General features: G+C 35.7%; 7 protein-coding genes across 8 annotated transcripts; 4 read left to right on the top strand and 3 right to left on the bottom strand.

Moving 5' to 3' along the window:
* Nucleotides 1-2,733: 2,733 nt before the first annotated feature.
* Nucleotides 2,734-3,324, bottom strand: LOC116164225 (cytochrome c oxidase assembly factor 5). Its single transcript, XM_031478368.1, has 3 exons — nt 3,117-3,324; nt 2,966-3,067; nt 2,734-2,915 (listed from the first exon to the last, which is right to left on the bottom strand). Exons 1-3 carry the CDS (start codon nt 3,219-3,221, stop codon nt 2,874-2,876), a joined length of 249 nt encoding a protein of 82 aa, XP_031334228.1. The 5' UTR covers nt 3,222-3,324; the 3' UTR covers nt 2,734-2,873.
* A 199-nt stretch (nt 3,325-3,523) lies between these two features.
* Nucleotides 3,524-5,226, top strand: LOC116164224 (60S ribosomal protein L5). The gene is made up of 4 exons (XM_031478366.1): nt 3,524-3,663; nt 3,848-4,272; nt 4,509-4,785; nt 4,970-5,226. The coding sequence occupies exons 1-4, from the start codon at nt 3,661-3,663 to the stop codon at nt 5,156-5,158; spliced, it is 894 nt and encodes a 297-aa protein (XP_031334226.1). The 5' UTR covers nt 3,524-3,660; the 3' UTR covers nt 5,159-5,226.
* A 2,453-nt stretch (nt 5,227-7,679) lies between these two features.
* On the bottom strand, nt 7,680-9,825 carry LOC116163377 (protein-associating with the carboxyl-terminal domain of ezrin). The gene is made up of 5 exons (XM_031477274.1): nt 9,567-9,825; nt 9,068-9,518; nt 8,701-9,024; nt 8,478-8,656; nt 7,680-8,426 (listed from the first exon to the last, which is right to left on the bottom strand). The coding sequence occupies exons 1-5, from the start codon at nt 9,750-9,752 to the stop codon at nt 7,785-7,787; spliced, it is 1,782 nt and encodes a 593-aa protein (XP_031333134.1). The 5' UTR covers nt 9,753-9,825; the 3' UTR covers nt 7,680-7,784.
* Nucleotides 9,826-9,878: 53 nt separating this feature from the next.
* On the top strand, nt 9,879-11,885 carry LOC116163378 (fidgetin-like protein 1). Its single transcript, XM_031477275.1, has 7 exons — nt 9,879-10,062; nt 10,106-10,576; nt 10,624-10,913; nt 10,996-11,129; nt 11,178-11,405; nt 11,454-11,645; nt 11,692-11,885. Exons 1-7 carry the CDS (start codon nt 9,941-9,943, stop codon nt 11,815-11,817), a joined length of 1,563 nt encoding a protein of 520 aa, XP_031333135.1. The 5' UTR covers nt 9,879-9,940; the 3' UTR covers nt 11,818-11,885.
* Nucleotides 11,886-12,152: 267 nt separating this feature from the next.
* Nucleotides 12,153-13,501, top strand: LOC116163379 (vesicle-trafficking protein SEC22b-B). The gene is made up of 4 exons (XM_031477276.1): nt 12,153-12,517; nt 12,565-12,674; nt 12,724-13,031; nt 13,075-13,501. Exons 1-4 carry the CDS (start codon nt 12,443-12,445, stop codon nt 13,221-13,223), a joined length of 642 nt encoding a protein of 213 aa, XP_031333136.1. The 5' UTR covers nt 12,153-12,442; the 3' UTR covers nt 13,224-13,501.
* Nucleotides 13,502-13,919: 418 nt separating this feature from the next.
* On the bottom strand, nt 13,920-17,649 carry LOC116163480 (box C/D snoRNA protein 1). The gene is made up of 4 exons (XM_031477418.1): nt 17,508-17,649; nt 17,184-17,460; nt 14,191-14,644; nt 13,920-14,138 (listed from the first exon to the last, which is right to left on the bottom strand). The coding sequence occupies exons 1-4, from the start codon at nt 17,540-17,542 to the stop codon at nt 13,990-13,992; spliced, it is 915 nt and encodes a 304-aa protein (XP_031333278.1). The 5' UTR covers nt 17,543-17,649; the 3' UTR covers nt 13,920-13,989.
* Nucleotides 17,650-17,771: 122 nt separating this feature from the next.
* On the top strand, nt 17,772-21,340 carry LOC116163483 (multivesicular body subunit 12B). 2 transcript variants are annotated; one of them, XM_031477420.1, is made up of 6 exons: nt 17,772-17,911; nt 18,074-18,172; nt 18,221-18,365; nt 18,415-18,637; nt 20,408-20,741; nt 20,787-21,340. In XM_031477420.1, exons 2-6 carry the CDS (start codon nt 18,089-18,091, stop codon nt 20,868-20,870), a joined length of 870 nt encoding a protein of 289 aa, XP_031333280.1. In that variant the 5' UTR covers nt 17,772-17,911; nt 18,074-18,088; the 3' UTR covers nt 20,871-21,340. The 2 variants fall into 2 exon arrangements, with proteins under 2 accessions (XP_031333280.1, XP_031333279.1); XM_031477419.1 differs by having other exon boundaries at nt 17,888-18,017.
* The last annotated feature ends 2,411 nt before the right edge of the window (nt 21,341-23,751 follow it).

The following is a 23,751-nucleotide window of genomic DNA, read 5'->3' as shown; positions in this document are numbered from 1 at the left end:
GATCTCGCTTACCTGAAGAGATAGAGAGTGGGTTAAATGGGAGCAAAGTTGCGAATTTTCGTGCTGAATAATAATCTGAAAAGAAATTAAAAATATCTTTAGTAGTTTTGAAAATATCGCAAAACGACATTATTCAGACACTTTAATTTTTCGGGAAGAGTGCTTTGAAAAAACAAAACGTTCTTTCATCGTGAACAGCTTGATCCATATGTCTGGTTGGAGCATTGGCAGGGAACTAGTTGTGTTGAGATTTTCATCTGAATAGAATTGAACCTTCGTTTTGCAAGAAAATTATAATTCAAATTAGAACAAAATACTTAAGAATAAATAATATTTTCGCAATAAATCTAGCACAAACGTAAATTACACTACTGGAAATAAGTCAACCTTTTGTTCACAACAAAAGAACGTTTTGTTTTTCCAAAGCACTCTTCGCAGAAAACGAAAATTGTAATTTTAGGAAAAATGTGTTACTGAACCACCATGTGTGATATATCGTTGTAAAGAGAAAAAAAGACGTAATCTCAAAATGTCAAAATCCAAAACGGCGCCTATAAGAAAATTAAAGTTGCCACATGTTTCTCCATCATCTTAAAAGCTATTGAAAGCGGGATGCCATATTCGAAATCTCCATTAAAAAGTGTCTGAATAATGTGTTAAATAGAAATGTCTAGAACGATTAGTTTACTATGAAAAAATTAAAAACAAAAATCTGAAATTTTCTTTTTTTTGCCATATTTTCAAAACTATTGGAGATATTTTAAATTTCTTTTCAGATTATTATTCAACACGAAAATTCGCAACTTTGCTCTCATTTAACCAAATGTCTATCTCTTAAGATAAGCGAGATCCCCATAGTGGCACTCGGAAAATGGACACCCTGTATAGGGATCAATTAGTTGATTGAAATGCATTTAAAAACATTAAGCCAGTAACCTCACTACAGCGTATAATGACAGCAATTAAACGATTGTTTCCATGGCATGCTATAAATAAATATTTCACGATTTCTGTTACACTCAGTTTCCATGACATGCTATTTCTTCTTCTTCTATGCTTTAATTTTGTGTGTGAAATATTTCAATCAAAAGTAACTTTCATATTAATCATAAAATTTAGGGGGGTAAATGTTATTAAATTCAATTAAAAAAACATAGGTAACCATGCCATTTACAATAGTTAAGATAATTTAAAACATTTTAATTATGGTCGTTTTGTAGTACTTTTGCAATCATTAATTATGGCGTTTGTTGCATCAAATTCGGACAATAGCTGTAGGTGCTACAGCTTGCGGCGTTTTTTTAAATTACACCCTGTACACGTCTTGAATATGCTTTTAAGATATACGTGAAGGATATTCCTGGAATCCTGACATATGCGAAACCAAAGAGTAACCATACTCTTTGGCGAGACTCATCTGAGTGGAATATACGTGGAGGATATCCCTAGGATATACCTTTCGTGGCCAAAAGTATATGCGTGGAATATATATGTGTACTAATATAAATAATAACAATAATAATAATAAATGCCTTTATTCACTAGGAATGGGCGAGGTTCAGCAATGACATGTATGCCATGTGCTGCTCTTCCACCTAACGCGATATAACATATAGAAATTAATATTGATATGGCCACAGATAAAATATAAACATGTAAAAAATTAAAAAAAGAATATCTCTTTTAGAACAGAAGGGATAGCATGTGTGTAAATTAAATACAGTAAAGGCCCTAATATGGATCCCTGAGGGACTCCTCTTTTGATATTTAAGTACTTTGATGCCTGACCATTGCAAAATACTGATTGCTGACAATTATTCAGATAACTATTAATTAGTGAAATCCCAGATTGCGAAGCCCCAATATAATGTAGTATAGCCAGCAATACCTCATGCATCACTTCCAAACGCGCATATGATCTATTCTGATTTTTTTCATTGCGCACAGGTGTAGGTAATGGGTACTACATCATGCATCCATGCCTCTAAATAATACGTTATGACCTCATCTTCTATGAGGTTGTAGAAAAAATTTATTTGGGCAATTGGGATTATTGGAACGGTATAGGAGTCTGCGCTGCTACGTTGTCATTTGGCATCCTTGTCTATGGCTATCTATGTTACTGCAATCTTTTTTTGGTGTGGAGTTTAACTCGCATTGAATATCAATAACAAATACACACGCACAAGTAAGTGATAAATCAGAAAAGATCTGTATGACTGAATCTGATTCTTAGACCATATAGTACATGGACTGCTAATTGTAACTAAAATATGGTCAAGGACATCGCCTGGGTACGTGAGTTCAGGGTAAACGAGTCTATCCGAAGTTGTCCGATTAGACACGATTTGAGATTGTCAACCTATAAATTAACAAACGTCAATTAATTAATCGCCTAGATATCCCAAAAAAAGCAAACTTATTCTTATTTGTGGACGCATAGTAAATAATGAAGGGTATTTAAAGCTTCCCGTACTACGCGGTTACTATAAAGCTGCTCTTTAAGCGATCCTAGTGGTGTTTACACGACTTTAGTTTACCCTGAGATTCACATACCCACGACTACAGTGCCCTCTATTCGTGACCATCCATTTTGTATTGAAAGCATAGGGCGAATAGCAGTCCATGTACTATATGGTCTAAGATCTGATTTGATGCATTGTACTTAAAATCAGGTACTGTTATATTGGTTGCCTAAGCTACAGTTTTGTTATCCAAGGACTAATACATTAGTAGGTGTTCTGCGATATTTTAATAATCTCTCAACTTTCCACATTAAATGTACCTACACCATACACAGTATCTAACAATTAACTTTATTATACACTTATATACTTACTACAAATGAACTTTCGTACTTTATATACATCAAATTAATAACCTTTACGGCCTCGAAATCGCACACGATTATCCAGCTGAAAGAAAATGTTTATATACAAACATTTACGAAACAAAAGTCTTTTACCAACGATCGTTTACACTCAAAGAATGTGTTACGTAAAGCTTGACATTCATATGCGACACTACCGTCGCTGGTTTTCAAACATTCCCTCGGTGTCTTCTTATCCTAGAAGCAAGTATTTTACTGAAGAAAGAAGGCGAACACAAGAACATACTCTTTTCACACAGTCGCTATTTAAAAGGCACATCTTTAAGTCAGCCCGTACGCCGGCACATGGCGTTTTATCCGCCAATTTTTCACCTTCTTCAGAATACTGCATGATGGATATTTACATCACTGTACTTATAGAAATTATTTAAAAAAGTCCTTTTTATGTTTATTAGGTTATGTTGATAGTGAAGTTGTTGCGCTTGCGCTCAGTCATTTTTATTAAAGGTCTGTTTGCACATTACAATAAATTTTATTTTCCACCATTGCTTTCGTTTTACCTTCCTTTGAGGTTGTTTATAATTTAAACAATGCCTTTAATCTGATTTATTTAAACAAAGATTTCGAAGCCCAAAAATCGCAAATAGAGACAGTTGGTCTCTCAGTTCATTTTTCATCTTTAGAATAATAACCAAAGCGATACATTAAACACAACCGTTCACGGTGACGTCACTTCCCCAAGTGCGCAGACGTCTCTTTCATTGGGTTGTATCCTCGTATACATTTCCCATTTGCTTCATGAATTTTTGAAAAATTGTTTTTAATTAAAAATGGTAAGTGCTACCAGAAAAATATATTTATTTTGTATTAAACAAAAAAGTTATTATCCCATTATTATTCACTTTCACCGCATATCTAATTGCTTTACAGTGATGTTTGTAGATTTTTGCGTGAACATTTGCTATAACCAACAAAATTCTTCATAATCCCTTACTTTAAGCGGCCGTTTGTTTTTAGGGTTTCGTTAAAGTGGTAAAGAACAAGCAGTACTTCAAGCGGTACCAGGTTAAGTTTAAGAGGCGTCGTGAGGGTAAAACCGACTACTTCGCACGTAAACGCCTGATCACTCAGGACAAGAATAAGTACAATACGCCGAAGTACCGTTTTATTGTCCGTTTCTCCAACAAGGACATTACGTGTCAAGTCGCGTTCTCCCGTATTGAAGGCGACAAAATTATCTGTGCGGCGTATTCTCACGAGTTGGTTAAGTACGGTATTAAAGTGGGACTTACCAATTATGCTGCCGCGTATTGTACTGGGCTGTTGTTAGCTAGGCGTTTATTAAAACAGTTGGGGTTGTCGGAGTTGTATGAAGGTTGTACAGAAGCAACTGGTGAGGAATACAATGTGGAAGGAGTTGAGAAAGGACCAGGCGCCTTTAAGTAAGACACATTTTTTGTTTGATTTCGTTTTTTTAAGTGATGAATAATCGGCACATGCGCGTCATCTGATTTGGTATTGCTAGTCACTCGAAGGTATTGCTGTGCATGTTTTATGTATAGTTTTACTAACGTCTGTATTGGCATATCAATTATGTGATTATAATGTGTCTCTGAAAACCTAAGCGACATTAACATTGGTATTGTTTAAATGACCCGCTGATAATTGACAATTTTAGGTGCTTCCTTGATGTGGGACTGCAAAGAACTACAACAGGTGCCCGAGTTTTTGGTGCAATGAAAGGAGCTGTTGATGGTGGATTAAATATTCCACATTCAACCAAACGTTTCCCAGGTTATGATGCTGAAAACAAACAGTTTAATGCTGAAGTTCATCGTGATCATATTTTGGGGCAACATGTAGCTAATTACATGCGTAGTTTGGAAGAGGAGGACCCAGAAGCGTTCAAACGCCAATTCAGTCATTACATCAAACTGGGAATATCAGCCGATCAGGTATGCAATTTACAATTAACGTCCAACAAAATTTTGCTAATAATCTGAATTTTATTGGCGTGTCGCAGTTGGACAAAATTACATGTAGGTTGTGCATATTGTGAAAGTTTCGTCCTTTTGCAGTGCAATTTACAAACATTTCCATTTTGCTTGTTTCCTATTTAATGTATTTCTTTTAACACAGATTGAAAATATATACAAAAACGCACACGCGGCCATTCGTGCAGATCCTTCCGCCGATAAACGAGAACCTAGAGCGCAAGCCACTAAAAAGAGGTGGAACCCTAAGAAACTTACGTTGGCTGAACGTAAAGAAGGTGTAGCAGAGAGGAAAGCAGAGTTTTTGAAGACACTTGAAACTCAAGCAGAATGAACATTGAATTTATTTATATAAATTTTGTTATTGTGCATAAATGAAATACAAATTATGCCCATAATGAATGCCTGTGTTTTTATTTTATTGGGATTTAAAAAGAGAAATAGTAAATGGCAATTTGACTTGCTGTAACTGTAATCAAATCCTGGTTTTTATTGTGTATATCTGCAAAAATTGCAACATACAGTGCAAATGATGAGTAGTGTAGTACTGGATCATGTTTACATTGGAAGAGAAGATGGAATTTATCATAAAAGAGGGATCTTGATGTAAAATAAATTTGAAATGATTTTTAGCACATGCACATTAGTAAGGGGGTAAAAAATGAATATAATAATAATGACATACACGTTTTGAAGCACCAGGAATCCGAAACAAACAAAATCTTGATGATTTCTGTCTGAACCGCTTGGAACCAAATTTGGTACACATAGACAAAAGCAAGAGCTGACAACCTTTTGGACAGAATGCGCATTTGCAGGTGAGGTATCTGCTAAGGACAGCAAATTTTTTCTTTAGTAGAGTTCTAGGGGTAGAAAGTGGGAGTTTTTGCAACTATACAGAGCGTCTAACAACTAAGCCATTAGCATTTGCTTTGTAATTTTCTAATACGCTGGATGCACGAATTTTTGTTTCAATAATTTCACGGCACAAGTGATTTTTACTAAAATTCTAATGCATAATTTCTTCGATTTCCCACAATAAATTGCAAATGGGCACATTATTAAACGCAGAACTGCTGTAAAGTAATTAGGGGAGAAAATATTCCCAAATAAAGAAATTACCATTGAAATATATACAGGGTGGTGACTTGGCGAACGCTTCATAGGGATTTGAATGTAAAACGATTATTGGCTCCCCAAATTATTTTAGAGCAAAAATGTATTAGTTTTTTGTAGAACAAATTTTTTTACGCCAATCAACCGTATTAGTTTTCAATTTTTTACATATAATAAAGACAGAAAATTGGAAAAATAAAACCCGCATCTTTTTCAATAATCTGCGATGCCATGGAATTTTCTAAAACAAAAACATCCAGTTATCAATCAGCAGCAGTTCGAAGTGGATTTTTGATCGACTTGGTTACTGTCTTTTTTTTTTTTACCTATTGGAACATTATATTAATTTGAAAAATGACAGCCATAAATGAGATAATATAAAAATAACTTAAAAAAAATTAACTGTCTTGCAGTTAGTGGTGACTTATTCGAACATTTATTGTAAATTGTTATATTAGGAAACCGTGTTTAGTAATTTGGTCTCTCTTTATGTTGAATTCGCTGTTCTAAATAATACTTTTTGATAGAATTTGATTTGTTTTATAGCAGACATTCCATGGCATGACGGATATTGGCGTAGTTTTTGTATTATAAAATTCCATGGCATCACAGATTATTGAAAAAGATGGGGGTTTTATTTTTCCAATTATCCGTCTTTATTATGCAAAAAATACACACAATGTAACTTTTGAACTATATAGTAGCCCACTCTTGGAACTGTTTGAAATTATGGATTCTACAGGCCACATTCTATAAGAAAATTTTTTTCCGGGTCGATCTGAGACAATTTTTTTTTCGGGCCTCAAAAAAGGCAGTGTATACCTAACCTTCCTTTTTACCAAAAATCGACTGCACTAAAATTTGTCGGGAAAACACTTTTTCTTATTAATTTTGGTGCGTAGAATCCAAAATAATTCGTACTTTTTCGATCAGACTTCTCAATCAAAAGTTATAGACTAGAAACCAATTTCGAAAGAAAATTCAAAGGGCTGTAACTTTTGAACTAGTAGCCCAATCTGGGAACTGTTTGAAATTATGGATTCTACAGGCCACATTCTATAAGAAAATTTTTTTTCCGGGTCGATCTGAGACAATTTTTTTTCGGGCCTCAAAAAAAGACAGTGTGTAACCTTCCTTTTTTACCAAAAATCGACTGCACCAAAATTTCTCGGGAAAACACCTTTTCTTATTAATTTTGGTGCGTAGAATCCAAAACGATTCGTACTTTTTCGATTAGACGTCTCAATCAAAAGTTATGGGCAAAAAACCAATTTCGACAAAAAATTCAAAGGGCTGTAATTTTTGATCTACTAGCCCGATCTTGGAACTGTTTGAAATTATGGATTCTACAGGCCACATTCTATAAGAAAAATTTTTTGCCGGGTCGATCCGAGACAATTTTTTTTTCGGGCCTCAAAAAAAGGCAGTGTATAACCTTCCTTTTTTACCAAAAATCGACTGCACCAAAATTTGTCGGGGAAACACTTTTTCTTATTAACTTTGGTGTGTAGAATCCAAAACAATTCGTACTTTTTCGATCAGAGTTCTCAATCAAAAGTTATAGACTAGAAACCAATTTCGAAAGAAAATTCAAAGGACTGTAACACACAATCTTGGGGCAGTAGTAGTATAGACTGGACTGATATAAATTTAAAGCATTTGTGAATATGCTAATTCGAGTGCTAATTGAAGAAGAATGTGAGGCATCAGCTAGGATAGATTTAAAGTAAATACGTAAACAAAATTAAAACCCATTTATTGAAAAAGTACAGTAACAGATATCAAATGGTCTTCATAAAAGAATCTCATTACAATTTCAATACCAAGACGATTAGACCTTAAAATTAATCCCACTCTGTCCCCCATCCCTCTTCTTCGTGCTGTTCAATTTGGGCAATACCTAAATTCAATTTCTTGTCATCATTTTCGTCAGATGTTAAAATATAATATGGCTTTGAAGTTTCAATAACAGGTTCCATATCTTGAAAGTAATCGATATCGTCTTGCTTAGAGAAACTACTTCGACTTTTAATATCTAAATGCAAAACATCGGGTATATCACTCTTCTTGATTGAAGGCTGTTCTTGTCCTATATGTAAATTTGGTTCTTCGTGTGATATGGACTCGACTTCATTAACAGTACTGTTCGGTTCAGTAGTCGCATCCCAGTCGTCCCAATTATCCAAGTCATCCTCTGTAGACTGAACATTTGACGATTCGTTCTCTTCACCATCTGGACTCGGGCGTTCGGGTAATTCCAAGTTTGCTCTATGGTCGGGTTCAAAAGTTTGAGTTTTTCTGAAATCTCGTTTCGATCTTTGAATATATTTTTCAGTGGTGTGTGGAATGGGTTTCCCGTCACTAAATAATTTTGCCCGCCTTCCCCCAATGACAGCCACCGCTCCGAGAATTGGAACAATATCGGCCAAAACTCTTAAAGTCATCGCTACTAATTGGTCATTTGTGTCTTTTATTCCTACAAGTAACTGCAAACATCAGTCAATAAGTACCTACACAATAAAGTTATAATTGAATACCTCAGGTAATATTTGAAACTGTAGCTCTTCCTTTGAGAAGCAATTCATGTAATTGTGAAAATGCTCCAGGAGCAGTAAACGGATTTGCACATCTCTAACACAAAATATTTGCAAAAGCTTGGGGATAATGTATTGTTTGAAATTTTCCATTGAAAATAGTCCACTTTCATTTTCCAGCTCTAAACAGTCAATGTGAGGGTGGAAACATTAATTAGGTACAAACCTTGTCGAGGACATAAAAGATATGGTAACATGTGATGTTGAGCCGTTTTGTCCAAAAGAACCATTCGTGACAAAAGCAATCCGCCCAATTGACTAGCAACAATTACCTCATCAAATGTTTTTAATTTGGTTAATAGGGAAGAAAAGAAATTCATCTTCTCATCATCTGCCTTTAATGGCAATTCTGTCAACATGGAATGAACCGTTATAAAATCGTGAACGAAAAATTTGTGATCTAATAGCGTTAATATCTTCGGTCTAGAGAGAATTGGACCCTCCAACTGAGCTACACTCTCACGAAAGCTTGCCAACCACAACAGGTCCTCTAAAGAATAAATTATAGAGGTTGCATAGAGAGCATGTATTACCATCGCTCCTATTTAGTAGAACTTCTTTAACTAATATCCCAAATGCGTATGAGTCAATTGCGGACGGATTCTCCCTTAGCTGTTTTCCGTATTTACTTTCACTGGCATCAATCGCCTTATCGTAACGATATCTTCGAGTTTTACTTAAATACCCTTCAGTCAGTTCTGAAAATTTGCACAGATACTCCATACCGCCTAGATGCCAATCCCCATCTCTTGTTACATAGATCGAAGATATACAAATATTATTATGGGAAACGCTGGCGTTGTCATGCAGGAAGCACAGCGCTTTCAAAACAGAGTGCAAACCTACACAGATTTGCATTGTGTTCTGTGCCGATAGCACCAGAGATAACGGTTTTACATCTTCGGACACAAGATAAAACATTGATCCCTTGGGCCATGACGAAATGTATTTTAAAATGCAAGGATGACGATAGAGTTTTAAATGCTAGAAAGAGAATTTTAGGCATCTTTCTTGTAACATAAATTTTAACACCTTAGTACTCTTTTCAAGAGGCGTTTGGGCTGACCACAGTGAGCCATTAATTAACGACTCGCCTACAAATACTGATACCGTACTACCGCAGCTTGAAGTGGCAGAGCGATGGATCCAAAAATCTGTAACCTGGACAGCCTTTTCCTCAAATTCTAAATTGGAAAATTGAGAAGTTTCATTTCCCATAATATTGTTTTTAATTGTTCAAAGATCAGTACCACATAACCTAAAAAACATCATTTCGCAGCTGTCAATAATAGTGTAGATAAACCGGAGAATAGTTCTACTGATTACCAGTAAAATTTATTTGAACTACGATTTTGGTCTTCTGGTTGACATAACGTCAGACATTCCTAATTCAAAAATTAGTACAAATGGATAACGAAAATTTAAACTATTTGCCTCAGTATCAAAAACTAATCTTTGACAATAAGGAAAACTTGGTAGATGTAAATCGAAAATGTTTAATACAAACTTATTCTGCTTCGCTGCAGTTGTAAGTAGCGAATGTGCCATAATTGCCTCTAATTGTTTTGTAGGTTGGATAACAATGAAACTCTTCAGCTTTTGGAAGTGAATTTAGAGAAATATACTAAATCTTTGAATAATGCGTTTAAAGAGAAGTTAAAAGTTGATGGAGCTGTTCCGATGACAAAACACAGTTACTTGAAACCGGTAAATTTGAAATTTCCGAATTGTAATCAACATTGTTCCGGATCCGATTTTAATGAGTTGATGAAGCATTTAAAGGTAAAGGAAGTCAAGCCAAAGAAGCAAATCCTACCACAAGCAGTTGTAAAATCCACAAGCTTCTCTTTAACACCACCAGAGGACATAAAAGAATCTAAGCCTGCATTTAGGACAGCACGGGAAGAACTAGAAATGCAAAATTCGAAAGCAAACAATAATCGTGCTCCAGCTTGCGGACAAAAGAGAAAATTGGGCACCTTAGGAGCGCGGCGCAATGTACAAAGCAAATTTGTTTCTCCAGTATTAGCGCAGCACGAGAGGTGAGGAATGAACCATATTGAATTAGCGTTGTGATGTTTATTAATAGCAATGAACACCGCTCTCACAAAAGTAATGAGTGGCCAGGCGAGGAGGAATTTGTCGATGAGCGATTAAAAAATATCGATCCAAAAATGGTAGAATTAATTCGATCTGAAATTATGGACAATGCGCCCGTTGTCCAGTGGGATGAAATTGCTGGGTTGGAGTCTGCCAAAAATGCCATACATGAAGCTGTAGTGTGGCCTATGTTAAGACCCGATATTTTTACTGGTTTACGTAAACCTCCAAAGGGGATTTTATTGTTTGGTCCACCTGGAACCGGAAAGACCTTGATAGGTTAGTTTAAATTCTCTTGTGCTCACTTCCTGGCAGATAAAACCAATAAGTAAAGAACTTATTATGAAGTGAATATTTACAGGAAAATGTGTCGCATCACAATCTAAATCGACATTCTTCAGTATCAGCGCTTCATCTCTGACATCAAAATGGATTGGTGATGGAGAGAAAATGGTTCGCGCATTATTTTCGGTCGCCCTTTGTCACCAACCTGCTGTAAGTAATTGCTGCACCTAGATTTTTTGGGAACATAAACATTTATAGGTCATATTCATAGACGAAATTGATTCTTTACTGTCACAAAGAAGTGAAACGGAACATGAAAGTACGCGACGTTTAAAAACTGAGTTTTTGGTACGCCTAGATGGCGCCACCACTTGTAACGATGAACGTGTGTTGGTTATTGGTGCGACCAACCGGCCACAGGAACTCGATGAAGCTGCTAGGAGACGATTTGTGAAACGGTTATACATTCCCTTACCAGAATATCAGGTTATCTCCCTAATGCCACAGCAGTTTATTTATTTGGTTTGGTTATAGGCTCGTCTGCAAATTGTAACAAACTTAATGTCCAAAGAACGTCATAGCCTCGCTGAATGCGATATGAGTAAGGTTGCCGAATTGACTGACGGTTATTCAGGAGCAGATATGAGAAATTTGTGTTCAGAGGCATCCTTGGGTCCCATTCGTAGCATTGATATAAGACAGATGGAATTCATAGAAGCCAATGAGGTTCTTTATTTTTGTACTTTTGATTATTTTCTACCTGTCTCCTTAGGTACGACCTGTTGAAATGAAAGATTTCTCTAAGGCCCTGTCAACAGTAAGATCAAGTGTGTCACCGAACGATCTCACTCAATATGTAGAATGGAACAAAGTTTACGGTTCGGGTTGTTTAATTTAAGTTTATTTAATGTTAATTAATTTATTTATGTAAAATATTGCTAGTGCCCAGTGAACGTTACAACAATTCCTGTGTGTTGTTTATCTGATGTTTTAAAGATTTTTTAAAAATGTTGTTTCTCGATTTAAAATTCTAAAACTCCTGGATTAACACCTTGGGAAAAAGCAAAACTTTCTTTATTTCCTGAAATATGGTCGCATCTCATTCTTATTTGACCACCTGGTACAATTGCAGTGTAAAATTTAAAAAAAACGTAATTTCCGGCCAATTTGATTAGACTGCACATACAATATTTCACGATGGGTTTGGTCGTATAATCTTGAATAATAGAGAAATTATAGTTACGAAACCAGATTCGATCAAGATGCTAAGGTGCAATCAAGGACGTTAAAGGTATTTTTAACGTCCTTGGGTGCAATACAATAATTAATAAATTTACTTTTGACCTGTATTCCACAAGCTACGCCACTGTCTAATCAGCTGTTTGTGATATGACGTGTATTAAATTGACGTGTATAACCTCAAATCGTAGGATACTTGCTCTGGATACTTGGCAGTTTCGTTGACAACCATTTAAATTGAATAGTGTTTAGAATATTTAGACAATTTTTGAGGCGAAAACAAGATGGTTTTAATGACTATGATCGCTCGTATCGTTGACGGTTTACCGTTAGCGGCGACAATGCAAGAAGACGAGCAGGTAATAATTTATTTTACATTCTAAATGCAAATGCGAAACATTTACAGTCAGGTCGCAACATCCTGGATTACCAAAATCAAGCCAAAATGTTATTCCGAAAACTTGGACCTCAGTCGCCCACCCGCTGTACAATCGAGACAGGGCCGTATTTATTTCAGTATGTATATTTTAACTGGTTGTTTCAAGTGTAACGGGGCTCATTTTAGCTATTTAATTGAGCACGATGTGTGTTATTTAGTTCTATGCGATAGGAATTATTCAAAACGCTTAGCTTATTCATATTTGGAAGACATTGCGCAAGAATTTCATTCCCAGTATGGTAAACGTGTAAATACAGTCACAAGACCGTACACATTTATAGAGTTTGATACGTATATACAGAAATCGAAGAAGGTATTTACGGATTCGCGGGCTAGACGTAACATGACCAATATTAATAATCAACTACAAGATGTACAGAGGATAATGGTGCAAAATATCGATGATGTACTACAACGAGGAACTGTTTTATCAGGTAAAATTAATGTGGCACAATCACCTTTAATTGTCAATTTTAGAATTGGATTCGAAAACACAAAATTTATCCATGTTGACCCAAAAATATAAAAAAGACGCCACATTTTTAAATACCAAGTCGATGTACGTGAAAGCCGCTGCCGGATGTATAGTTGTATTTGTTTTTATCTTATACTTTTGGATTTTGTAATAATGGTATCATTAAGGTTAAAAATATTATAGGTATTGCCATTGCAAATTTTTATTTAATCCGGTGTATTGGAATAAGTTAAGATCTATCTCTTAAGGTGTGTTGTCCCTATAATTTTGCTTCAATTTGGAAACTAATGGAAACTTCTGTGATATACGTGTTTTGGTCTGTAACTTTAATTAAGATACCATTCAAAGCATCCAAATGTCGTTACAGTATAAGTTTTTTTCTTGTCTTATTACAATGCTTATTTAAATATATTCCTTAATTTTTGCAAACACTCTTTTTTTCATGCCCGTTCTGAACCTCTGGTATGCCTTTCCTCATATGAGCTGTGTATAAATCTAATGTTCAGAATTTGATTCGGAATTCAGACCACTTTCTATAGCTGAGAGAAACACACATAGCCTCTGGTTCTAGGAGGAAGACAGCGGAACAGATCTTTGCTGGTGCTTGTCTTCAGACAGAGATCAAAAGGCTTGGGTGAGGTTGTAATAGCACCTCAGCAGATCAGAGAATCCTCAGATTTTTTAACAAACTGCCTCTCGGAGTAGGACACTGGGGCACGCACAACCCAAGGAGGAAAAAAAACTGCATAGCTTTAGAAGAAAGAAAAATATGTAGTTGTTTAAAACTCCTGTCTACTGATCACTTATTCACCCCGTTTTGAAAATATTTGTGATATAAATTCGTAAATAATACAAACAAAAGTTTTATTTCCAAATAAATAGGTACAACTCTAAAATTAAACAGAAAAAGAAAGCTATCAATCAGAAATTTCTTCATCCGAATATTCCGAAATAAACAACAAATTCTTCAAACTGCTGTCCAGATCATCCTCCTCCGCACTCTTAATAATACGATTAGCTAAGTCATTTCCGTTACATACTGATGCATCTATGTAAACCTCCTCGTCTACAAAACTTTACGGTTAATTCACATACAAATAAAAAAAATCCCACCCTACCTGACTCAATGACATCATACAAGTGCAGATGCTCTTTGAGCACCACATGAATCGTCGGATATTCGATTATAATTTTATTCCTCAAGTTATCCTTTAAACTTTCCAAGGGATCTAACTCGTAGTACTTCTGGCCCGGCTTCTGCTCCGCTTTAAGAAGTAGTTTAATACCCGGCAAATCTACGGCGATGTAATATTGTAGGCGTTCACGAATTAGTTTGTTCTCATTCGCCAAATGTCTATGCGTAAGCGTACTTAAGCGTTCGGTTTCAGGTACATTATCATCACATAATTTTAAATTATCGGCGTTAGGGAAAATCCAGTCAATGTGCCAATAGACGACGTCGGATGCGAAGTGGAGACGCGTTGTGTTGCGTTTGTGTCTTACAAAGTTTCTTGGAAGAAATTTGAGGGTTGTTTTACGGGCGGTCGTCGCCTTGCTAAGCTTGTAGAGGTGCTGCAAGAAGTGCATTAGTAGGGGAATTGTCAGAGATGTGACAAGTGAGCAAAGATTGAATATTTTCTGGTTATATTAATCATAATTTACTGGTGATACTTTAATTTACGATTTCCTTTATGAAGCATATAGCGAATATTGACCCAAACAAGCAATACTTTTCCTCCATGCCTTCAGTGGATGCGACAGTACCTCTGCCCTTTTTGGCATTATGCAGGTCACTCTGTAATTGGGCGCAAGCCTGTTGAGGGCCCAGAACAAGAGAGGGATAATAAATAAACAAATAAATAATGGTTGTTCCGCGAAAAACAAAGGCGAATTCGATTAAACTTGTAAAACTGAAGAATATAGGAATCTTTAAACCGCTGTATCTCAAAAACTATTAGACTTATAGTCAGATATAAGGACTTGAACTGTTACAAATTTTGTCTAGTTTAAAAAAGTATACGACAATAATTGCTTTAAAATCTGTCCTTCAGGACTAAAACTAACAAAAACCTAAAAATAGTAGATAAAATGACGCTTTTTCGAGTGCTGGGTCGCTCGCACAGGTCCTTGGATGTCGAAAACATGAAATTTTTTACATCCATACTCACCCAAAAAACTAACAAAAAATCGTTATGCTGCTTGAGGCGAAAAGTGAACTTTCAAATTTGTTTTTTCGATTTTATTAGCCCTTATGCCTTAACGAGAATACAAACATCTGATCGAATGACACCAATGCCAAAGTCTGTAAGTGGTGTAGTTCCGGAGCCTTTGTGACTCAGACAGACAGACAGATAGACATCAAGAGCGCAAAAGTGCACTTTTATTTTTTGAAAGTGAAAGTGCACTAAAAAGAATTCGATTTTTCAGCCCTTTGAATTTTCTTTCGAAATTGGTTACTAGTCTATAACTTTTGATTGAGAAATCTGATCGAAAAAGTACGAATTGTTTTGGATTCTACGCACCAAAATTAATAAGAAAAAGTGTTTTCCCGAGAAATTTTGGTGCAGTCGATTTTTGGTAAAAAAGGAAGGTTATACACTGTCCTTTTTTGAGCCCCGAAAAAAAAATTGTCTCAGATCGACCCGGAAAAAAAATTTTCTTATAGAATGTGGCCTGCAGAATCCATAATTTCAAACAGTTCCAAGATTGGGCTACTAGTTCAAAAGTTACAGCCCTTTGAATTTTCTTTCGAAATTGGTTTCTAGTCTATAACTTTTGATTGAGAAGTCTTATCGAAAAAGTACGAATTGTTTTGGATTCTACGCACCAAAATTAATAAGAAAAAGTGTTTTCCCGAGAAATTTTGGTGTAGTCGATTTTTGGTAAAAATGGAAGGTTATACACTGCCTTTTTTTGAGCCCCGAAAAAAAAAATTGTCTCAGATCGACCCGGAAAAAAATTTTCTTATAGAATGTGGCCTGTAGAATCCATAATTTCAAACAGTTCCAAGATAGGGCTACTAGTTCAAAAGTTACAGCCAGGGACGGACTGGCCCGGGGGGGGGGCGGGTGGCGATTGCCACCTGGTCTGTACGTCATAATGGCCCGTTGGAAATTTATAAGTATGTGCTGTATTTAGTTTCTTGCACTATTAATAAATTATTAACACGTTTCTCTCATTGTCATTGGGGTTGATGTTAGGCTGTTCATTAAAAAATTATGTTTGTATGTAAGTAAGGAATTTATCATTTTTTGTCGTATTTTGAAAGTGCTGAAACACAATTATAGGCGACGCGCCTCGTTTGGATTATGTATATTTTGTTACTTTTAATTATCAGCTGCAATTTAAAAAAAAAATGTACTCTATAATTGATTTTCGAGAAAGGAATACTTTAAAATGAAGCAAAAAATGTTTTTGTGCTTTGTGGTGCACCGCAGAGCTTATCCCCCCCCCCCTCCTGCCATCATCATTACACTAATACTTTAATGGCTGGTAACGTATGCAATTCCATCAGGCCCGTAAGTACCCAGTCCGCTCCTGGATCTGATGAAGGTATTAGGATATTTTGACTGTACTAAAATAGAAAAACCATTTCTGAAAAGAATAACCGATTAAAGCACAGGTTTCTTGGGTGCACCCAGATTTTCTATAAGATGCTGCTCCCAGGATTCTGTTTTCCTTAAAGATATTGGGAGCGAGATTAAAACTATAGTGTACCATAGACCTCGCAATGCTGTGGTACCGAGAAGGCAACAACTGATCACATTTCTTAAGGCCAAGATCAGTATTATGCTATTGGAACTGGCCCCGTTTTAAACTGTGTTTGGCTTAATAATAGATAAAGTTACTTTAGTAATATGAAAAAACAATTGAGTCAGTTATAAAATATCCTTCATTTTTATCAAACCAACCAGGATTTATTTCATTCCTATAGGTTTGGGTCAATATTCCTCAAGTGAAATCATAGCCCATGATACAATTATGTGCCCGGGCAAACTTATTGCATACAAATTAGTTACTCCTCGGGTTGTTTTATGAATATAGTTATAATACATACATACACAATATTCAACTTTCAGACACTTTTTTTTGTCTGCGAGTACCTACGTACATTTGGAAGTTCATGATTTAAACGTGTAGGTTTTCGCGAAGAATTTTTTTTCAGTAGATCCACGCTTCTTGTGATTTCTTCCAGTAGGCGATAATCGCTTGATAGGTCGAGATTTGTGAATTTGTTGATGGGTATGTACTTGGTTCTGTCACGGATTCCGCTGCATTCCAACTCTTGTTTGTGCACTTTGGCACAGGCGAGACAGCAGGTTTTAACTTCGCATCGAGGACAGGTGTACTGTGCCTCGTTTCGTGCACAGACTTCGCAAGAACCAAGCCTAGAAAAGTGAGAATAGTAGGAGGATTTTAGGGAAAATCAACTCACTTTGAGCTACTTGGCACACTTTCACTTGTTTCCATTGCCGCACGTGTTTAGTGTTTACATTAACCCTACATTTCCCATCTGACAATTTCCTTTCTTTTCCCTAGGCTAAGGACCTAAAGAGGACAGGGGGCCACCGTTGTCTACGCAAGATCGTAAGCTTCAAGCAATTTTTAAACGTAGCGCTTAAACGGCAAACCTTCTAATGAAGCACAGGACGGGATTGGCCGATTTTAATGACATTCCTTCAAGTACCAAAAATAATACAAAACTAAAAATTGCTTCATATTTAAAAAGGGTAAAGAAATGTGAGGCCTTTAATTAACGTTCGCGTTAAATATTACATATCATTTAAATAAACCGTAAAAGAAAGAATTTGCTCAACAAGGTCATCGTTCCGAGTGAAGGTAGGAGTGCACAGTTCTATGAATAGAATAGATTATTTATTTTTCCATTAGCAATAAATAATACGTCACTATCTGATTTAATTTTTATAAATAATGGCTCCCATGGGTATTGTAAATCCACTTCATGACTCATACATCCTTAAAAACCAATTGTGATTTTAGGTAGTGGTGTTTATAATGTCCAAAAAGCAAAACTCCAATAGGATTTTAAATACACTCTCGATATCACTCCCGGATGACCGACCAATTACAGGGATACAAGTAATTAAAATAATTTCGTAACTATCATCTTTAAACGTTTATGTTTAGGTTGTCGAAAGCTTAGATAAGTGCCCCGACGGGTTTTCTGTGATCAGTCGCACATATGATCAAGATCAAGACGCCGACTTGTGGCGTGAAGGTTCATTTTTAAAAAGAAAAACCGAACGCTACCTATGCTTGTCTAAAACTAAAGGTAAACACTTAAGATTCTCATTTCACACTGTACACATTTTGTGCCGTAGGACTGCCCGGTTATATTGTAGAAGAAATACTTATAGTTAACGATAAAATCCCTCCAGAAGGTTACTGCTTGTTAAGTCGAACTGTAGACACCGAACAAAAGGCGTGGCGTAAAAAGCAGCTGTGTTATCGCCTAGTGCCAAGGAAGCAAGCCATTTTGGCTGTAACCGATATTATTATTTGTAGTCGTTTAAAACGTGCCCCGGAAGGCTTTTCTTTAGCAGGGTAATGCCATTTGAAAGTTGAGGTTTCTGTAGTGCCACGATGTATATTAATGTTTTACTTTGATGGGAGTTTATGATGAAACGGCAGTAGAGTTTCTCAGCCAATTCAATACAATGACACCTTTTTTTAATTGTTTCTGTGAAATCAAAAATTGGGTAACTTCGTAATAATTGTATTTGCATCCACATAGTTCTACACAAAGGGTAAATTGTAGTATATTTACAGCATAAGTGTCCTCAGGACATCAGATATCTAAGCATATCTGGATATCCAAGGATATCTGCAGATATCCCCCAAGGTGTATATTTAAAGATATCCGTATCCAGATATTCAGAGATGTCTGAAGATATCCATATATCGCGTCAATATTTGAATATAACTGATAATATATTTAGTGGTGTGATTAGTATTGTTTTTGTTTCGTATGAGAGAAAACAAATGCAGAATATACAACAATTTTTTCTTGTGCATGTTAGATTACCAAAGGGTTTTAAATGTGTTATTTAGAATTTTCATGGCTTAGATGCCAAAACTAAATAAAAGAGTTACATAAATAATTGAAAATAGTAGAAGTAGTGTAAACAAATGAAGAGAGAAAGTTGTTGTAAAAGCGCATGTAATATTGTTGTCTGACAATAGCTTGAATAATAACTGTTATTAAGGAATTGAAAACATTTAACGTCGCGCATTTCCCAGTAAGGGACACTAGTATGGAAACTAGGGAAATAAGATATGGAAAGAATTACAGTTTTAAGAGCTGAATTTAACACACTCTTTGTTTTTAGAAAAATTAAGAACCCAGCTAAATATCTTGCAAAAACCATTTTTTCAAGTATTTCTTTAATTTAGAAAAATGTGTCAAAGAAAAGTTATAGGGAGCCAGGTGCCTAAATAATGCAGTGCAACGAATTTTTACATATTAGCTTTGTTTATTCATTTATAGTTCGACCTAAGTGACTGGCAAGTGCTGCCACATCTTGTCGAATTGTAGTACCATCTGATTATTCAATTGGTTTGTACTACTCTAATTTAAACAATGTCTGCCATGACCTAGTAAACATGCCTTTACTTATGTACATAGATAAAAAGAAGTCCTTGTTGCATTATAAGGCTTTGTAGCCTTATAATTTTCCGGAGATTATGCACTGAGGATCTTGGATCTCTTTTGATGAGGACTCATGGCAATCAAAATAATACTAGATAATTAACTTGTGCTACTAAGATACACTGTTTGACATTTGATTCGAATGACATTTCAAATGAAACAATTGCTTCCAAAGCCTACCATACCTAATAAAAATAAGATTTTTTTAAAATGCAGAATGTGAACAAAAGTGACGCCAAAATATTCCTTCATTTCTGCCATCAGAAAGAGTAGTTTTTGACATTTTCATAACATCACAGCAGTCTCGTAAACTTATTATTGCATGGATTTCAGTTTTTCGATATTACTGTTTTGCAAAAATTTTCCCAGAAGCAGGGTGCGGACCGAAAATGAAAGCCAATTTGGTAAAATAAGCTCAACTGCCAGATTATAGGGTGGCTCAGCAGAATTGTTGAGACAATATTGTAAAGACAATTTAAAAAATCCTACCAATTCATGAGTACATTCCATCCTAAATGTTTAGTAAAATGATTAATTGTGTTTGGTTCTATGATCAATTAGCAATGCAGCCATGAACAAAACTTCACGTTTCCCTATGCTGTGGCACTACTGTAACCTTTTCAGTAAAGTGACATTTACATTCAACATTGTGTCCAATCTTCTAGGGAGATAAACGGAGTAGTTATTTGTTATAAAATGGGCAACGTGCAAGATTCGGAGGCGGATCAAGGGCATAATGGAAATAAGCCGCCGGAGAGACCGCCGAAACCGGCACCATATCCTCCTACTTCGTCAGTGTACCCAAATATAGATAGCGATCACGATTACGAAATTCTAATGCCAGATTACAATCGCAGATCGATGCCAGTAAGACCTGCCCCTTTGACACCTGCACAAATTGGTCCCCCAACACATACTATATCACCTACCCAACATTCTCTAGCCGGAGTTCCATTCGTCATTAATCCCAAATTTTTGAATGCTGCTAATAGTGACAAGGTAACTATACACTTGCTGTATTTATTTTTCACATTACTATTGTAGGCGCAACTTCCACTAATCAAAGCGCGAACAATGCAACAGTTGATGAAGGATTATAATTACAGCTTTTCTGTAGAGAGACAGTAGCTACAGAACATTGGAAGTGAATCATCATTTTATTGTGAATATGTTTTGTGTCATGTATTTATTATTTAGATTCTTAAAAGTGTGATAATACCTAGGTAGCATGTTTAATACACAAAAGTGACCACTGTTAGCTTGTCAACAAAAGCGCATCTATTTTTTTTATAATTTTTATTTTAAAAGCTCCTTTATGCAGTATACAACAAGCAGAAGACTACTTCACATTAAGTAGGTGCTCCAGTTTTAACACAAATCGTACATTAGCGTAATTTTTATAATGTATATGGCTGATTTAATATTTGTATATATTGATAATTCAGATTATAGTGCTACTAACAAGATCTATTCATATTTGTGCCAATTTTTTTATTACAATTGTGTTTCAAATAAGTACATATAATGTCACATTAAGCATTTAGTTAGGGTAGACCAAACAATAAATTACTAATACATTAGTTATTTGTGAATTGTAATCTGTATTTTATAGTTATGATAATTTGATCAAACCGTCACTTCGCCTGGTTTCTAAAATGTGTGGCACATCTTGACGCGCCTGTGCAAAGAAGAGTTCCCGTGGCGGAGTAATCTTGACTGAAGAAAATTGTTTATTTGTTGTTGTCCAATTTCTTTTAATGTGTCTTAAGTAATTGTGTTACATTAAATAAATTATTATCTACTTAAGTTATCACTGCAAAAACATTGAAGACATTTTGATTTTTAGCATAAGAAGTACGCAGGGACGAATTATTTGTGTTAGGCGAAATCTTACTGGCTCACAGGACCCACATGCCATAATCTACCTTTCTAAAAAAATGCTTTTCTTACAGTTTCCCCTTTATTTCCTAAAGAATTTCTCCCATTCAATATACAATGGGTATGTGTTCCAGTTAAAACTATAGCCACTCTGAATAAGTCAGTTGATACTGAGACTATAAGCAAAGAGTACTATGGGTACTCTGCTATAAGTACAAAAATTATTAAATATTCAATTTCAGGAAGACACATTTCCATGTAAAAATTACTGCCGTATTGGTCATCCTCTCCCCCACAACATCCTCATCTCAAAAGCGATAAGCGCATCTCGGAAAACAAAATGTGGCAGTGCCACAACGTGTATGCAACGATCGAGGCAACACTGCCGCTAAAGGCAGCTAACTGCGATGTGACAATCTGATCAGCGATTTGGCGATATACCCCCACCACAGAAATAGGGTATAAAGTAGTAGTACATTCCCGTTTTTTGGCTGAACACTGGATTCTGGGAGAGAGGGCTGCAACCCGGCAGCCCTCCCCCCTCTTTATTCGCGTCACTGCCGTTCACCCACAGCATAGTGGTGATTAGTTGATCGGGAGTCGGGACGGGGGACAAATATGGCTTTAACGTGCCTTCCGAAGCACAGAAGATGACATTTACTAGAAAAAACTACTAGTTAGGTCCAGAGCTGGGAAGTAATCGATTACAATTGTAATTGATTACAGTATCAGTATTTATAATTAGTTTTTGTGTAATCAGTAATCAGTAACTATATAAATACTTTTAAAGTATAAGTAAGTACTGTAATCAGAATTGTAATGTAATTACTTTCATTTTTCATTTCATTGACTTTTCTACAAAATACAAACTCAATGCGGCCGATCCACGGGCCCCTTAAAAAAAGAGGTCCGTGTGCCGATCATTAATTTTTGTGTGTACATACTTGTGCACTTTATGTCTGTCTGTCTGTCTGAGTCACAAAGGCTCCCAAACTACACCACTTACAGACTTGGTATTGGTGTCATTCGATCAGAAAAAGTACAAATTATTTCATGTTTGTATTCCCGTTAAAGCATTAAATGTCTATAAGGACTATTAAAATAGAAAAAACAAATTTGAAAATGCACTCTTCGCCTCTTGCTCACATAGCGGCTTAAGACCGCGGTCCCGCTCCCTCGTGTTTCTTGCTAAGCGTGGAAAATTACCCTAAACATTAAGATTGTACTATACATATACAGATGGCAGTTGCGAAGTAAAATGTTAAATATTTGGGTTATACCATGGTTATACAAAACTAGATGCCGCTTTTGGCGCTTCATAAAAGATAACATTGAATAAATTTATCTTGAAAGCTGATAGCTGCACTCAATGCTGATAGCAAATTATACCTATTTATAACGATTGTAAAAATGAAATTCAACTCGCCGTCTGCACGAATGAGCATATTATGTGAACACTCATGCAGTGGTAATTTATTTATCCTCGAATTTATAAACTATCAAAGGGACAAATATCATTATGGATCTATATTTCGGAATGATTTTTTAGGGACACGCTTGTTCTGCAGGTCCTTGTACGTACGCGATTATTTTTTATATAATGATAACGATTGTCATGTTATAAAGCGCATTTGGTTGATTCCATTATTTAAAAAATTGTACTACACTTTTTTGTTAGACCAAGCAAAATATATTTGCTTCCCGGTCGCCTTTGCTAATCAATCAACTAATCGAACTAATCAACGATGTTAAAATTTGGTTAAACCAAAACTGTTCCTCACATGAAAAAACGCTACTTAGGTGCTAAATTATTAATTTATTATGCCGGTTATTGAATAAAGTTCAGATTCTTTATTCAGTGGTAAAATTAAAGGTAAAGAACGCATCGCATGTTTACTTCATTCTCAATAATCTGTACAACAGTCAGACCCCGGGCTATGTTTTTAGCGCCCCGGGGTATATTTAGCTCGACTGCCCCCGTAACTAATGTTTGTATTAGTAAAATTGTTTACTTAGTGACCAAGCTTCAGACGGTTATTTATCTGTATTGATTTTGAAAAAAAAATTCACCAAGAACCACAGAGGCGGGGAATTGCAAATAATGCAAAAATATAATTTAGCACATCTTGCC

The sequence above is a fragment of the Photinus pyralis genome, unplaced genomic scaffold, assembly GCF_008802855.1.
Source record: "Photinus pyralis isolate 1611_PpyrPB1 unplaced genomic scaffold, Ppyr1.3 Ppyr1.4_LG2, whole genome shotgun sequence".
NCBI classification, from domain to species: domain Eukaryota; kingdom Metazoa; phylum Arthropoda; class Insecta; order Coleoptera; family Lampyridae; genus Photinus; species Photinus pyralis.
This window is presented reverse-complemented; position numbering and strand designations above follow the sequence as displayed.

Bases quoted from the DNA above. Each gene is read 5' to 3' on its own strand.
- LOC116163378 (XM_031477275.1), top strand. From the start codon at position 9,941: ATGGATAACGAAAATTTAAACTATTTGCCTCAGTATCAAAAACTAATC. The intron at 10,063-10,105 runs GTAAGTAGCGAA...ATTGTTTTGTAG, and splicing joins TATTCTGCTTCGCTGCAGTT to GTTGGATAACAATGAAACTC. The intron at 11,130-11,177 runs GTAAGTAATTGC...AAACATTTATAG, and splicing joins CCCTTTGTCACCAACCTGCT to GTCATATTCATAGACGAAAT.
- LOC116163483 (XM_031477420.1), top strand. From the start codon at position 18,089: ATGTCCAAAAAGCAAAACTCCAATAGGATTTTAAATACACTCTCGATA. The intron at 18,173-18,220 runs GTAATTAAAATA...GTTTATGTTTAG, and splicing joins GACCAATTACAGGGATACAA to GTTGTCGAAAGCTTAGATAA. The intron at 20,742-20,786 runs GTAACTATACAC...TTACTATTGTAG, and splicing joins ATGCTGCTAATAGTGACAAG to GCGCAACTTCCACTAATCAA.
- LOC116163377 (XM_031477274.1), bottom strand. From the start codon at position 9,752: ATGGGAAATGAAACTTCTCAATTTTCCAATTTAGAATTTGAGGAAAAG. The intron at 9,519-9,566 runs GTGTTAAAATTT...TTCTCTTTCTAG, and splicing joins CTCTTGAAAAGAGTACTAAG to CATTTAAAACTCTATCGTCA. The intron at 8,657-8,700 runs GTTTGTACCTAA...TTGACTGTTTAG, and splicing joins TCTTTTATGTCCTCGACAAG to AGCTGGAAAATGAAAGTGGA.
- LOC116163480 (XM_031477418.1), bottom strand. From the start codon at position 17,542: ATGGAAACAAGTGAAAGTGTGCCAAGTAGCTCAAA. The intron at 17,461-17,507 runs GTGAGTTGATTT...TCACTTTTCTAG, and splicing joins AGTGTGCCAAGTAGCTCAAA to GCTTGGTTCTTGCGAAGTCT. The intron at 14,139-14,190 runs GTAGGGTGGGAT...AAAGTTTTGTAG, and splicing joins GTATGATGTCATTGAGTCAG to ACGAGGAGGTTTACATAGAT.
- LOC116164224 (XM_031478366.1), top strand. The intron at 4,273-4,508 runs GTAAGACACATT...TGACAATTTTAG, and splicing joins AAAGGACCAGGCGCCTTTAA to GTGCTTCCTTGATGTGGGAC. The intron at 4,786-4,969 runs GTATGCAATTTA...CTTTTAACACAG, and splicing joins TGGGAATATCAGCCGATCAG to ATTGAAAATATATACAAAAA.
- LOC116164225 (XM_031478368.1), bottom strand. From the start codon at position 3,221: ATGCAGTATTCTGAAGAAGGTGAAAAATTGGCGGATAAAACGCCATGT. The intron at 3,068-3,116 runs GTATGTTCTTGT...ACTTGCTTCTAG, and splicing joins ATAGCGACTGTGTGAAAAGA to GATAAGAAGACACCGAGGGA. The intron at 2,916-2,965 runs GTAAAAGACTTT...ATTTTCTTTCAG, and splicing joins TTGAGTGTAAACGATCGTTG to CTGGATAATCGTGTGCGATT.
- LOC116163379 (XM_031477276.1), top strand. From the start codon at position 12,443: ATGGTTTTAATGACTATGATCGCTCGTATCGTTGACGGTTTACCGTTA. The intron at 12,518-12,564 runs GTAATAATTTAT...AAACATTTACAG, and splicing joins CAATGCAAGAAGACGAGCAG to TCAGGTCGCAACATCCTGGA. The intron at 13,032-13,074 runs GTAAAATTAATG...TGTCAATTTTAG, and splicing joins ACGAGGAACTGTTTTATCAG to AATTGGATTCGAAAACACAA.